Source organism: Aptenodytes forsteri, unplaced genomic scaffold (genome assembly GCF_000699145.1).
Source record: "Aptenodytes forsteri isolate BGI_AS27 unplaced genomic scaffold, ASM69914v1 Scaffold15, whole genome shotgun sequence".
Classification (NCBI taxonomy): Eukaryota; Metazoa; Chordata; class Aves; order Sphenisciformes; family Spheniscidae; genus Aptenodytes; species Aptenodytes forsteri.
Genome location: NW_008795129.1, coordinates 8,477,679 through 8,492,884, shown reverse-complemented (window position 1 = coordinate 8,492,884; position 15,206 = coordinate 8,477,679). Strand labels below are relative to the sequence as shown.

Below are 15,206 nucleotides of genomic sequence, written 5' to 3'. Positions count from 1 at the left end.
GGCGGCGGGGCCCGGCGGAAAGAGTCCCTCGGGGACGGGTCGCGGGGGGGCGGGTGTCGCTCTGGAGGAGGCCCCTCAGGGAGGAAGGGCCCTGGGAGGGTGCTCCTCGGCGGGCAGGAGCTGCCAGACGTCCCCGCGGCCGGGCTTCATGCGGTAGGTGTGTGGGCTGCCCTCACCGCGGCACAGACCTCGTTCACAGCCGTATTAACGCCTTGGCAGCCTCGGCAAGGTAATATGTAACATTGATTTCCACATGTTTTAGCGGTTTCTCTTCAATCGCATCTCGCAGTTAGGAGAAGGGAAGGCAATATGTGACCCAGTTTCTCTGTGAGGACCAACGGCAACTGGGTGATAGAGTCTGGGAGCCTGCGGGTTGCATCAGAGAAAGGAGCTTTATAAACTAAAACTGTTTTCTCATAAGTTAGCTGGGAAATGCCAATCTTCAGCGTTAAGTCATCAGATACAGCAAGTAGCAGTCAAGGAGTTGATACTGTTTCCCATCAAACATTAGGGCACGCAATACCTGAACCAGCATTTTGACTGCCGAGGTCTGAAATGCTTTTATCCATCACAGATATTTTCTTCTGGACTGTATCAGAGTTTCCAGACGTGTTGTTGATTCCTGGAGTCTTAAACCACAGATACACTTAATCAGGGAAATTTCAAAATTGAAATACTACTACTGTCATTGTAATATATAAGTTGTAAAATGTAAGTTGTAGCTAGTTGCTATTATGCAGTAAGGCAAGTGCACACCACAGTTGAGAGTATACCTTCTTACCTTGGCTATGGAATTTCGGTTTTAAAAGCAAAAGTATTTTTTCTCCTGACCTAGTATTTGTGTCACTCATTGTGTTATTATCACTCTGAAGGGATGTAAAGGTGATGCCAAAGTGTCCCGTGGAAAGGAACTGAGTGGCAATGTGCTTATTTGAGTGTATGCGGTATTCTGCTGAAGTCCTACTGAATGTGGCCCGTTTCCTCTAAAGGGCAGAGACTCTGTTGCAAAAATGGAATTATCCTAATTAATAATTTAAATATCTCAAAATAAATAATGTATATCCACGAAGCTGTAATAGCAAGCATCTTTTTGTTGTTCCTCTCTTACGGAAATGGCAGACTGCTTTAGTGTGAAGGAATCCTGACATGATTCTGGAAACTGGGCCAACATATCATTGATTATGCACTTTGAAGAAAAGTGGGAAAGGTAGAGGGAAGATTTACAATTCTTGAATCTCTTGGCATTGTTCTGTGGCCACAAAAGCCTGCATATAGAAAAAAATAAACTTTCTGGGACAGAGGAAAATTCTGCAGTGAGTCCAACTATAGCAACTGTTGTAGATGCTGAAGTTAGTTCATAAACAGCTTTTCTGAGAATAGCAGCTAGATAATTTCATTTTACTATGTTATGCTTTTCTGATGTCTGACTGTGTTGCTTTCAAACATCACCTGATTGCTTTTTCTATAAGGGCTACAGTAAGCTACAGCTGGGGAAGTGGATCAGAAATGGCCTCCTAAATAAATTAGAAGTTGAAACTGGACCTGTCCTTAGCCCTTGGTATATGGATTATAGCCTGATCCTATGGGAGTGTCTCCATAGTTTAAATCTAGCATCAATATGCTTTGACACCAAAAAGGACACTTATCGCATCTGAGTCCCACAGGACTGAAAGATACGGGGAAAAAGCAGAGGCGGGCATAACTCTTTGCAGGGCAGGAGGTGCTACAGTTTTAAGTTGGATTTCAATGATTGTACAACCAAACCTTAGAAGCACAGTTTTCCATTAGAGGTAAATCAATCTATGGGTTAGCTGCTGCTGAAGAGAGCATTCCTTTTCTTGAGCTGGCACTAGTGCTCATCTGACCACTTCTGCTGAACTGCAGTATTTAATTTTCTGCCAGTCTAGCTCCTCTGACTGTCCTGCTGTGATGTCTGATGAGTAGCAGTGGTGGTGCAAAAAAAGGTTAAGGATGGAGGGATGGGACAGGAGGGAAGGGGGAGGTGAGAAACAAGGGTGGTCCTTTCAGCAGCAGCTCTCTATTAGATCAGCTTAGCAGTGATGTGAAACTATACTCTTCAATTACAGTAGCCCTGAACTTCATGACCCACAAAGGAGACGACATCACCGTAGTCCTTACTTTACTCCTGCCCTAAATCTAGAAATGGGCTGAGTATGAGACCTAGTGTATCCAGAAAGCTTGTCAGACATGGTTTTAAAAACTTCAAGAAGTAAATGTTTTCTCTCCCAAGTTTTCAAATCATTGACATATTCTTTACTCAACTTTCATCACTCAGTTTTCTAATGACTCAGTGTAACAATTCCATAGAAAGTTTTGGGAAGAAGAAATGGAAATTTCTTTCCCCAAAAATTCTTCCCAGGGATATTCTTAATCATACAAGGTAATGTCCATGATTCTGAAATAATCCCAAGAGTTCATCAGCTTCTCTGTATTTACATTCATACTGTCTTTCTTCCAATCACCTATGTAATCTCAGATCATATTATGTAGACATGGAGCCAGCCTCAGTATGCAAAAAAAAAAATAGACAAAAATTATTTGATTGAATTTGCTACTTCTCAGTCATCCAAATTCATTAAATGGGTGGTAAAACTGTTGCTGACATCAAGAGATTTATGAATACATATTGACTCATGTCATTTGTACCAGAAAGTAAAAGGTGCATTTTAACATCTGGAATGTGTGTTCAGGACAGACCTCTGACCTTCTTATCATTTGGGGGTAGCATTATGTTTACTTAAGTAACCTGTTCATTTATTTATTTAATTCCCCCATATTTTTACGGGGGTTACTTTTATCAATGCGTATGTACTAAAAGAAGGTATTAAATCATGGAGATGCAGCATTCAGAGAATCATACCTGACATACTTACTGAGCTGTTCCTAAAAGCTTCCAGTATAGGAGATTTCACGGCATAAATAGCTTAATCTATTAACATCTTAGGTATATAGGGTTTTTTTCCTAGTATCTATGATAAATCTCCTTTGTTGCTACTTGAGATAACTTCTTAATGCCCTACACTAGTTGGTACAGAAAGCAAGAACTGATCATCATTTGAATAACAAATCTTTAAATACTGGAATACATACATGCCCACAGTCTTCCCTTTTTGAAGCTAAATAAATTAACTTTAAAGAAACATACTTCAACCTTGCCATGTAGGTTACATTTTTGAGAACGCTTACATGTCTTATTGCTCTTCTTTGGACTCGGATTTCTCTCTATATTTCTAAGAAACGCTAATCGTAGCTGTTTAGTCCTTATCAATATTTAGCTAGGAAGAAATACCTCAACCTTCCTGCAGGAGGTTATTGCCTCCTAAGATCTTCTGGTAAAGTTGCTTAAACTCAACAGCCTCTGATTTGTTTGGTCAAAATTAGTTTGGTTAGCCAATTAAAAAATTGGTCCAATTTTTAATGAAGCAAATCAGGTGGCTTTCCCAGCAGGCCAGAAGAGGCAGCTACCACTGGTATGGAGAGCGAGGGCAAGGTGGTCACTGACAACCATATCCATTATAAGAGCTGTTTGCAGAGGACATGTGTGACTACATTTGAGTTTGATTATGAGAAAGTAATGTGGAACCATCAAGAATGCTAGTAAAATTGAGATTTACCCTGACCAATTTTTCCTCTTTCTCCATTCAGCCAGTTATTTTGTTGAAAAATGAGGAAATTAGACTTTCTAACATCATTTGATATTGGCACCTTCCTATCTTCTACATGTCTATGAAGTAAGTTGCCAAATCATTTATTTTCGTGTCTTCATAGTACGAACAGTCTCATGGCATCTGTTGTGTTCTTGATTTTCATCTCCCTCTATCTGAAGTCCCCTAGTAATTCGTAGAAAAGCAAATAGAACTAAAAATGGACGTTCACATACGCCAGTAACATTACATTCAGTAAGTGTAATTCTTCTTCTTTTAGATGTACCTGTGTACAACTTTAGGGATGCACTATGCCTCCCAACAAGCCCCGAGCAAGGTATATACTTAAGTCGGGCAGCCGACTCCCAAGCCTAAGACTTCCTGACAGTCAGGGAAAACCAGTGGGGCTGTGTTGAGGGGCAATGGCTCACGCTCAGCAGTTCCCATCACTGGGACTGGTCACTCCAGACTAGTCATTAAAGACTACTGTCATTCTGTAATCATCTAGAGGTTATGTAAAGAGAGCAGGCTGTTGAAATGCATATTTATTTTGTCAAATTCAGTAAATGGTATGTTCTACATTTTTTGTCATGCAAAGTACATCAAACGTGGCGTTTAACTAGCCACTAGATGTAAATGTTGTTGGGCTAAAAGGCAAATGCAGTTTTATTTGTTATATTGTTTGTTTGTTATATTGTAATTTATTAAATAAAAGCATTTCTGGATTTAAATTTTTTTCCAGTATAGAGTCAGTTACAAAAATATCATAGACAAGCCCGTGCTATGTCCATTATTTTGAGAGCAGCTGTGCTGTTTTACGCTATTTTGGAGTTGCAATTACCATTTCAGTGTGTAATCATTGTTAGAAAAGTGCTTTTGCAAAAATAACATCTGATTGTTCATCAGTTTCCTCCCTTGTTCCAAAATCCCAGATCTTTGTATAAGTAACCGTAATCATTGTATTGCATTGTATTTGTTAATAAGATAAAATAGAGATAATAATATGATATCTAATCCTACTATAAGAGTATAAAATTTCCTAAATTCCAATTATAGGTGGAAATTTTCCTCTTAATTATTCCTGTTTGACACCATTGGAGATCAATGTTAAATACACCATGTAGGGACAGAATTTCTAGAACACTAAGGCTTCCAATATGATAAACAATTTGAAAAACTTAGTTCTTTTGAAAATCTGGCCATGATTCTGTATAACTAAAGGCAGAGCTGACAGATGATGGGATTTTAGAAGGCCATATGAAGTAGAATTTGACCCATGGACCTTTCTTATTCCAGGCTCCTGTACTTCTAGGGTGAACAAATCACTCCAAACCTCCACAGCTACTTACTGCCTAATGCAGTGTCAGACTTCATCTGAAGGCAGTGGTTCTGTTGGCCGCCTACAGAGCACTTTGAGACCAAAGTTTGGGAATTAGTTTTATTAACACTAATCCAAAGCTCAATAAGAGGACAGTGCACATCTCAAATTCTAGGTTAAGCTTGTTCTGCCGATAGGAGAAAAAAATATCAAAGGCTTTTATTAAAAATAGAGTTGAAACTTTCAGTTGATGTGAAAATCTCCAAGAAGAAAAATATGAGGAAATTGCTTCATTATCATGGGCTGAGCTAGTTTAAGTCATGCTCAATACTTTATTTGATGGTAACATCACTTACATTCTTAATGTGCTAATGAATCACAGATAAATGAAGACTTATAACTGTTCTAATTTCTAACATATATTTTAGTTTTCTTGACTATGAATACAGAGTTATGTAAGAATCTTATCATAGTATCTTGAAAACCAGATTGTTTCGTTCATTCATTCTGTTGCAATTAAGGGAACACTCACAGCAACAACCTTGATCCTAAAATTTCTGTGAACTTCAAAAAGTACCATTAAAATAAACTAAGCTGCAAGCCTTTGTTAATATATGTACTGTAAATAAAGCCAGTATGACCCTATAACTGATTCCATTATGGAAATAATAAAGCAGACTTGCATCACAAAATAATTAATGGAAGCAACCTCCCATATTATCTCTACAGTTGGGGTTTTTTTTTGACAAAAAGTAAAGAATTTAACCTAATAAATCTCCTAGAGATATATTATGTAGACTCCTGTCTATTGTTCTTTAATTGTCACTGCTAGTGCCATGTTTGTTGTGTGGCAGATAATTTTGGTCTCCAGAGCTTACAGTCTGGCAGCTCTGCTGAGAACAAAGCTTACTAAAAGATTACACATGCATGTAGGCATGCATAAACAAGTATAGTGACTTCAGCCTATCAAGAATTTAATTAAAAAGTAATTATCAATATGCACAAAATACTACTTCTTAGTTTTATCAACCTGCTTTGAAATAAATGGAATACAGAAACTAACTCCTCCAGTGTGTTCCAGTATTCATTTGAGGAGATTTTAGAAGTGCATTATGCTTAAATTCCCCAAAGTATGAACATTTTCCTAAGAGAGCAAAGAATGCTTAATCCTTTTATGTCTAGATCTGTTATGGTGACAAGCGACTGATGGCATTCAAATACATAAATCCAAGAAAAAGGGAAATCTGTTTTTTTCAGTTTGATATCAGAGGAGTTATATGAGGGAAAAATGAAAGAAAATAATAAGCAAGAGACAAGGAAAATATAGTAAAGTGGAAATAAAAAACCCAATCAACCAACAAACGAGCAATGTACTTGTTTTCTTTAAATTACATTGTTTCCCGCTGGATTTGTTTTGTGAAAATAAAAGGAATATGTGAGCAAAATTACAGTCCATTGCACTTTTAAATCATAGTGGAAAAGATAAGCATTCCCTTGTTTCCCAATACACATTTTTGTGCATAATGTCTACCATGTATATATATTCATAATAATTCACTTATGATAAGAATTGAGGCAAGGTACAAATCATTTACAGTTGAATGTATGGAATCTAAAGTCTTCTATATAAAAAGGTGAGTCATGAGTCACTATCTTGAGTCATAGAAGCAGTTAAGCACAGCTCATGTACCTGGCATAGAAAACCTGGAAAAGAAAGGTGCCTCAGAGTCTGAGACTAAGCTATAATTTAATAGGGAAATAAGGTCTTACTCCTGCATGTTCCAGAAAACACCTGTGCTTTTAGAGATGTGTTGCTTAACCAAAAGTTGAGGTCTTAATCCAGGAATCAAGAAGGTCAGTCCTGCAAACTGTACTATGCAGCTGGTCATGCGTGTGCATCACAGTGTTTTCCACTGGTGTCCTAAAGCTAAGAAGATATTTCATAGCAGACATTATTTGCAATATACAGTGGTATAGTCAAGTGTTTGGAATCTCACAGACAGATTTTAAAAAATAAGGTATAAGAGCATAATAGGGCATAACGATGACAGAATCAACCCTCATTCTACCTTATGATTTCAGTGGGATGACTTAATGTAGTAAAGTAGTACAGTAACTCATGTAGAGGCTGATAGTATCTGGGTTGAGGTGATCAATAGCTGATCATTCAGTGGAAACGGAAGGATACAGGGATATAAAGAGGCTGCTCTGAGCAGTGATGTAGGATGAATCAGTAAAAATTCCTATTTCACTTTTTTTATGAAGATGCTTATAGAGTGCTACTGTGAGACCTCATTTAATTAGTACCGTTAGCCATTCTGCTAGAACTGACCTTTCATTAGTAAAAATACACTACTGATTGTCAGATTTTGGAAACAATAGGGGTTATATTTCAAATTAAATACATTTTTGTGTTAGTTAATCACCAATATCATTCAGACATAAAGTACTGAAATACTATCTACCTTTCTACTGAAAGTATTGCCAGGATACTATTCATTCCATGGCACCTAAGTGGAATGGGAAGGATAACTATCCTAAATGGGAACAATTAGTCTAACTTAGTTTCAACAATTAGTCTAACTTAGTTTCAAATATCAAGTTATGTTACTTACAGCCAGCAACACTGAGCTGTGCAATAGCCACAACTCTAGAAGTAAAAATGGCAGACTCAGGAAAACTGCTGAGGAAAGTATCTATAGCAAGTAAAAAGGAATATTCCAGCTTATACCTTGGGAGAGATCCTGCTACTTGCTGAAACCACATTCAATTTGCAAGCGATACATTAAAATGTTAACAGTTATGTATCTAGATTACTGCATTTCTTGAATGGAAATAAAAAATAACTGCATGAAAGATAAGGTTTAGGGTGTGAAGTGAGATTTGAGTGAAAAAACATTTCCTTTAGCATATCATGGAATTTTCTCTCAAGTTTGCATTACACTGTCCTCAAATATACAGTTCTTAAAAGACGGATTGTATTATTTAAAGTTACATTAGGATCTGTTTTAATATATTTTAATAATGTTGTTTTAGTCAATCCATGCCACTCTCTCTCTGTACAACTAACTTTTATTTGAACCTCAGCCTTAACAGAGTCAGTATTTGGCAGGTTTCTATAATCTGAGTCTGTCAACAAAAGGAAAATATTCTTCTGACTACCTCATTTATCTTAGATGTGGTCATAATCCATCCACAAGTTTTAAGAACTAGGAAAATTGTTATTTGGAGATGAAACACTAAATTCAGTTCCTAGTACAGGACTCCTGAAGCATAATCTTTCTCATACAATTTTCTGTCAAGCTTCAACTTCTCATTGTAATTTTCTAAAATCACAATTTTTTAGAAAGTTAACATAGCTGAGTAAGTTTAAGGTATTCTGTATACAGAATTCTGTTTTATTACATGTTTGGGAGCTTATGTATACTGTGGAATAAAACTCCCATGTTTCTAGGTAGGAGTTACTTTAATGACGAATATTTTGCTATCCGTTCTTTCTTGCAACTTGTCCTTTAACTCATGTATCTTGCCTTCAAATTCAAGATCAGATTGTTACCACTTGGAAGGATTTTACTACATTATGAAAGAAAAGTAAGTCTTATTCAGACACTTGCTTATCTCCATCAATCTCATCTTCATCATCCTGAAAGGATGCAACCAGTGATATTCTCCTAACGTAGAAAAGTGATTTCTAAAAGCTGGAAAACATTTTAAGGTGCTTTTAATTGCAGAGTATAGAGATAACTATGTTCTAGAGACAGTCCTCAAAACTTCCACAAGCTTGAAGCTTGTCAAGCTTGACAAAATAAAATCTTTCCTATGATTCCAAAATTTTTGTCAGACAAATTTTGAAAATGTAGGTTTCATAACCTTAACAATCAAATGACACTTATCTATAGCACACTTCACTGTTTTATGCAGTATATGAGTTGGAAAGTTATGTATAAGCAGTTTTTCACTTGCACTATCCATTAAATTGTAGACAGGGAGGTAACTTCCAAAATTAACATTAGCTTTGTCAGCATTGTCAGAGGACACACTGCCAGAAGTTCAAAACAACAGTATGTAGTACAATTTTTTTATGTGGTTTCATTGCTGTCTTGAAAGTAATCAAATAGATGATGAATTGTCATCCTTTCAACTCCATAGTAAGAACAACTAGCGAAGCATTTTGGTATTTTCTTACTTGGAGACATCAATGCCTGCAGAAAAATATGCCCATACAATAGAATATTAAATTGTTTTCCCAGTTAAAAAGAAGCTAGTGTGCTATTAATATATGAAGGTACTGTTGTACTGTGATCTAACACTACAGTATGAAAACCAAAGACTTAAACTTACGGGGACATCCATGATTTGTATTGATTTGCAGTTCAGTACAGTCTTAGAATAACACAAATACCCTGACCTTGGAGCCTGAGAGTCTTTATGAAGGGGCACCATAGCTCAGGTCACAGATAATAATACAGCTGCCCATCAGCCACATCCCCGTGGATCCTCCATGTCCTCGGCAAAGAGGCATTTAGCTGTCACCCGTTCTGAATCTATAGCAACCCTCCTCTAATATGCAAAGCTATTTTTAGCATCAGGGCAGCCTTGAAAACAGCAGGTAAAGCATGAAAAGAATGAATAAGTGGTTGTGGTGCCCGCCTGTGAATAGAAGCTATATATAGCTCTTGAGAGAGAGAGATCTTAATACACATAATGTGTATATGAAGGGAGATATGCCTCCCTGAGGGGAGGCAGAAGTGTCAGAAACATAGAGTGAGCATTATTACTACTTCTGACCTGAGTAGTTATCTAAAAAGTCATTATCTTTCAGATTGTTCTGTTTAGGAAAATAAATTGTTAATGGAATCAGGTACCTTTGATTCAGTCTTTATTTGCAAAGAATGTACAGCATTCATTTCCCTGAATGAAGAGCAAATCAAGCAGCCGGAGACTATTTGCGGCTCCAAGCTCTTTTAAGCCAATGCTCGCTCCAAGAAGTTCTCTAGAGAAGATTCTCAGGACCCCCTTTCCAATGCCTGGGGTCCAAGATCTTCACTTCTGTGATGTTTCTATGACTCTCTGAGTTCCCACTCCTGTTTTCTTCTCCTCTCTTTCTCTCATGTATTCATCCATTTGCTTTAAAAAAGGTTTAGGAAAAAAAGCCACATGTGCCTTTGTTTAATCAGTAGTGTGTGCCATTTATTTAGCTGGGGAGCTATATTGCTTCATGAAGGAGCTTATTACTTCTTACTGATATATTACATTGAGGCTGGGAATTAGGCCCTCCAGTTTTAATGACTCTTTGCCTAAATCACAAGGGCAGCAACAGTGGAAACTTGCAGATGCCTAAAAGTGATTGGTGTCTAAAAGAAAGTAATCTGTATGGAATTTGGATTATTGTCTTAGAAAAGTGATATACAGAAAGCATTATAAGCTCAAAATGTGAATGTTACCATACACAAGGTAGGGAAAATCCTTTAGCTTCTGAGCAGTCATAACTAAAACATGTATCTCTCTGTTGCTAAAGAGCTGAAAATTACATGAAAAACTACACCCAGTTCTTAGATATGATGTTGTGTTGGTTTTGGTCTTCCACTGCAGAGGGAGAGAGCCAACAGCCAAAAGAGCAAATCCTTTCTTAAAGCCGTACTGAGTAAATAGCATATTGGCATATGAGCAAACAGATGTGATAGACTTCTTCAGCCCTCCAAAGTCTCCTCTGCAGGGGCATGTGGTTCGTAAGGAAAAGGGACCGGGGAGTTCAGCTTGGTGTGGTATCCTATCTGACAGAGAATCTGTGTTGGGCTTTGTGCAGTGGCAGAGTGCCCGCCATAGGGTGGGGTGGGGTGTCAGATCTAGTATTTGCGTGAGGTAAAAGGGATTAATTCTTACCAAAATAAGGTGTTTTTCCAAATTTCTTGGATTGTTACGAACAATAAAAACGTCACTAAAATACACTTGTGGAGCTATCACCAACGACCCCTTAAAATGGTTCAGCGCTGATCCAAATCCCAGCTTTGTAAAGCATTTTGATTAGCTATGATGAAACAATAATATGCGTTTGATGGAGCACATCCTTCTCATTGTGCAATTCATTATGTCACTGGCACTCCAGCGAGGCTTTTACTTGAACTATTTCAGTGACTTCAGTGGCACTAAGATTTCTTTCATCGTGAATTATTCAGGACGTAGAAACCTTCTGTTTTTAACAAGTAAAGATTCTCTCCTCAAAAGCCTGTTATCTCTGCCATGTAACAAATAAATTTCCTATGTACATTTAAATAAATAACATTTAGTTACTTTTTTCTGTCCACAACATGACAAGGAAAATTAAATACAAGTTTATAAAGATTAGAATAATTCTGCAGGGAGCCAATGCCATGAAAAAAGTACAGAAGGGCAATGTAAGATAGCACAGGTCAAGGAAAGATTTTATAACACACCGTCTGTTTTTAATTAGCATCTTGGCAAACTGGAAGAGCTCAAACATTTTTCCATGAAGAAATGTATTACAGACTTTTCTAGCTGCCAATTAAATGGCATTTAGCTACACTGACAGTGGTATGTTGTTTTGGGTCTGTAGAAAGCACTTGCTCATGCTAGAAAATCTGGGACATTTTGTTTCGGATACAGGGTTCTTACTGGACTGGTTTTTCTATCCCTCTGTATTTTTACTGTGGGCATGAAGGATACCTCCTATGAACAACTACGAAATTAATAAATAGTGCAAGGGGCTGGCAGAGTGGATATCATAACTATCAAGCGTCTGTATACTCCTCTTGAGGGTCTGTCCTCCAGTTAGATGATAACTTTTAAACAATGCTAGATAAATACTGGGGCATTTTATGAGGTTCATATTTTGTCCTATTTGGTCCAGACTGAGGTAGTTTGTCACCAGTTCTGTCCTATGGTTCATTTAAATGTTTTTAGGTATTTGTAATATGAAACTGCCCCTCAAACGTGTGGCTCCCTATACATTTTCTCTAACAGCGAAGCCAATATTCCCTGCCCGCTTGTGTCCTCAGCTGCTTGTTCTGGCTCTAGCAATTTTTGTTTTGTTTTGGAAGTATTTGGGCTTGTTTAGGGTTTTACTTATTTTTTGTTCTTTTACCAGATCATTTATTTAATCCAGTTTAGAGAATAGCATTAGAGACAGAGACGCTGGTAGCGAGCTGTGGAAGAGGGCAGAACCAAGAGCCCGTGGAAGAGTGGCGAAGAGGGAAACCATCCCATTAAAGAAAGCGTTGCACAGAACTACGTTCTCAATATCACCACGTCAGTTTCTTCAGAAGGCACAAGTCCATTTCCAATTATAAATTAACGATAGCTTTTCAGTAGTATCATGCTTTTAATATCTGATCAGGCTATGTAGGGAAAAAAAGGCAGAAAAGTAACTTGCACATTTGAAGACTACTTTTCTTCCCTGAGAGGTTCCTATAGAGGGCACTTTAATCTTACGGTAGGATGCACACTAGGTGATGAGTCTGATGTCAGTTCCACTGAAGTGGATGGGCATGTTGTCTGGCTGAAAAGTGTCCCCGTTTCCAACCTTGCACACATGAGATGTTGATCTTCCCGGAGGATAAATTAACTACTGGCAATTTTTCTCGAAAGTTTTCTTGAAAGATTGAGAAAGTGCATTTCACTGCAGCAAGTGAAAACCTGGTGTTCTTTTTTATTGTTTCCTTTAATACTTCCCTCTATATTAGGTGTGGTCTCAGTTCCTGCTGTGAACCATGAAGTAGCACAGCTTCACACATCTTTGAATTGGGCTCTTGTTTGCTCTTGAGCTTGTATGCTTGCTCTTTTCATTTCCCTCCATCTCTAAATATCCATTGTCAGCATTTTCAAGGCAAAACACAGACAATAGAAACAAAGCAGGAACTATTTGTTCAGGTCCGGAGAAAAGTGGGTAGTATTGAGGAAAGCAGTTAACTTCGTGCTACTGGGTTATGTGCTGCAAAGTATACTGCTTTGTAACAAAGCTTATGAGTCTTTTAAAAACCTGAGAAAGCAACTGGTCCCACTCTGCTGGAAAACAGAATGCAGGAGCTAGGGAAGAGCTGAGGAATCCCAGCTCTGGGATTTATACAGGCTGGGATCCAATCTCATTCGGAGGAGCAGGAATAGACAACCCCAGAGGAAACTGGGAGTCAATACACAACAAGATCGATAGGATTTATGGGGTCTTTCTCATAGTGAAGGGCCAATCCAGTAGTTGAGGTTATGTCCATGAAGGACAGTTAATGGATTTTTCTGTTTGATAGTTTGTTCTTTTCTATTTCTTTATTTGCATAAGGTGAAGTTACCAAGCTGTGGCACTTAGCTGCCTGCCTTAGAAGAGAATCAGACTGGAATGAACCATCATCCCACTGAACGTGTGAAAACACTTAACATTAGCAGTGTTGTCAATATCAGCTGTTCAAAGATGATGGATTAGGTCCTTAAAGTTTTGTGGTACTGGTTTAAAAGTCATGTGATATCAAAACGTAGTACATTTTGGATACTTCATATCTAGCTTCTTAGCCTTTATCCCTCTTGGTTACCCAGGAGGTTGGATGAGGTGTCCTCCCTAGGTCCCTCCCACCCTGAGAGAGCCTTTCAAAAATCACAAGGGGTAGAAATCCTATAGCTTTAAAGTGTCTTCTGAGGTAATTTCTAATATTCTCTACTATTTAAAAAGCTACAATTGAAAATAAAGCATCAAGAATCATAATGATGTCGGAAGTCCTTGGTTGTAACAAAATAAAACCTAAACATAGAATAATTTTGCCTAGCTTCTTTGGATGAAATACATTGCACATCTGTTTTTCTTAAAGAATGACAGTTCAGGTAACAGACATCTCTCCTGACATACTTTTTGTCATTGGTCAAATTCTGGTGTACCTAAGCCAGCAAGCAGTCCTAGAGCCACCTGCACACTCACCAGGATATGCTCAGTGGAGTAGGTGTTCTGCATCACCATGCAATTTTGGCCATGAGAGCTAAGACCTGACTTTCTTCAGAAGTGATCGCTTCTAACTCCAGGGTGAACTGTGAACTGGCTACTTTATGCAAGGGAAAGGAGACCACCCTCCGAGTTTTTCTTTCCTCTAAAGTTGGCAGCAATTAAGTAGCCATTTCCTGAGCTTTTTGACACAGGGACTGGCCTGGTTGTTCTGCTTTTAATGAAACTCCTGTGGTTTGAAGAAGGATATCCGTAATACGGACCTGTATAGACAAGGACAGGGCGAAGTCAGAAGAACTTTACAAATAAAAAGTTCTAGGCAGCGCTGTGATCATTCCCAAGCTAGTCTGTGCTATGAGCTGTTGTAAAGGCATCTCGAGTTTTATGCCTAACCTGCAGAAGGCTTCTTCCTGGCAATGGCTCTTGCTGCCAGATCCACCAGGAAGCGTAGTCTTTTCAGAACTGTTTAGAATTCACAAGACTTAGTTTTGTTTATTGAAAGTACAGCCTCGGTCTCAGCTGCTTTAAATTTGCCATTTGCTGCAGAATTTGTTAAAAGGGTGGCACTGGGAGGGCGAAAACTCAGGCTCATGAGATGTTTGTAGGAGCCTTTGATCTCAAAATCCTTCTGCTCCAAACACAGTGGTAACATAGCAATGAGAACGTTTTGTTCTTTAGGAGACTCATGAATATTGGGGTGTCATTCCGACTATTGCACATCCGTGCAGTGTAATATTACGGGCTTAACACCAAGCGCAGTAAAGTTCACTAAAGTCTCGCCATCACCGTCAGTGGCTTTGGGATGAGGCCACATAGGTGCAGGCAGCTCATCCTGAGCACAGAGAAGCGGGATGAAATAAAGGATAACTGTAACAGTGTACGTATCTGCACAGGGAAACGTAGTCAGTATGAAACCACAGGAAGCTTATTAAAACTTTGTCATATGTTGGTAATGAAAACATATTGGGCTAATGCAAAAACGCAAATAGAGTCAGTGGAGCAGAGTTAATCCCCCAAAAAGGTATTAAATATTTTTAAAAATAATTTTTGGCTCTATGTTCTGACTGTGTTTGCTTTCCTCAAATATTTTAGCCAACAGGTTTACTCACAGAAGTATTCACGTAAGTATTCAAAGAGGGCACCGGAGGAGCGGGGGGAAGGCGAAAGGGAAGGCAGGGCGCACGCCGCCCTCCCTCCACGCCGCCTTCTCCTCGGGGGCTTCTCCTCAGACCTGCTCTGGCTAAAACGAAGCGGCACGGCGGGAGAGCAGGCCAGGGCCCGGCAG

At 38.5% G+C, this 15,206-nt stretch overlaps 1 protein-coding gene across 1 annotated transcript in view; it reads right to left on the bottom strand.

The window, feature by feature from the left end:
- LOC103897843 (protein FRA10AC1) overlaps positions 1–15,206 on the bottom strand; it is a 45,239-nt gene that overhangs the window by 28,247 nt on the left and 1,786 nt on the right. The window contains exon 3 of the mRNA XM_009278020.2: positions 14,661–14,806. Coding sequence (XP_009276295.1) covers positions 14,661–14,806 — 146 coding nt within the window. The remainder of the gene's footprint in view (positions 1–14,660; positions 14,807–15,206) is intronic.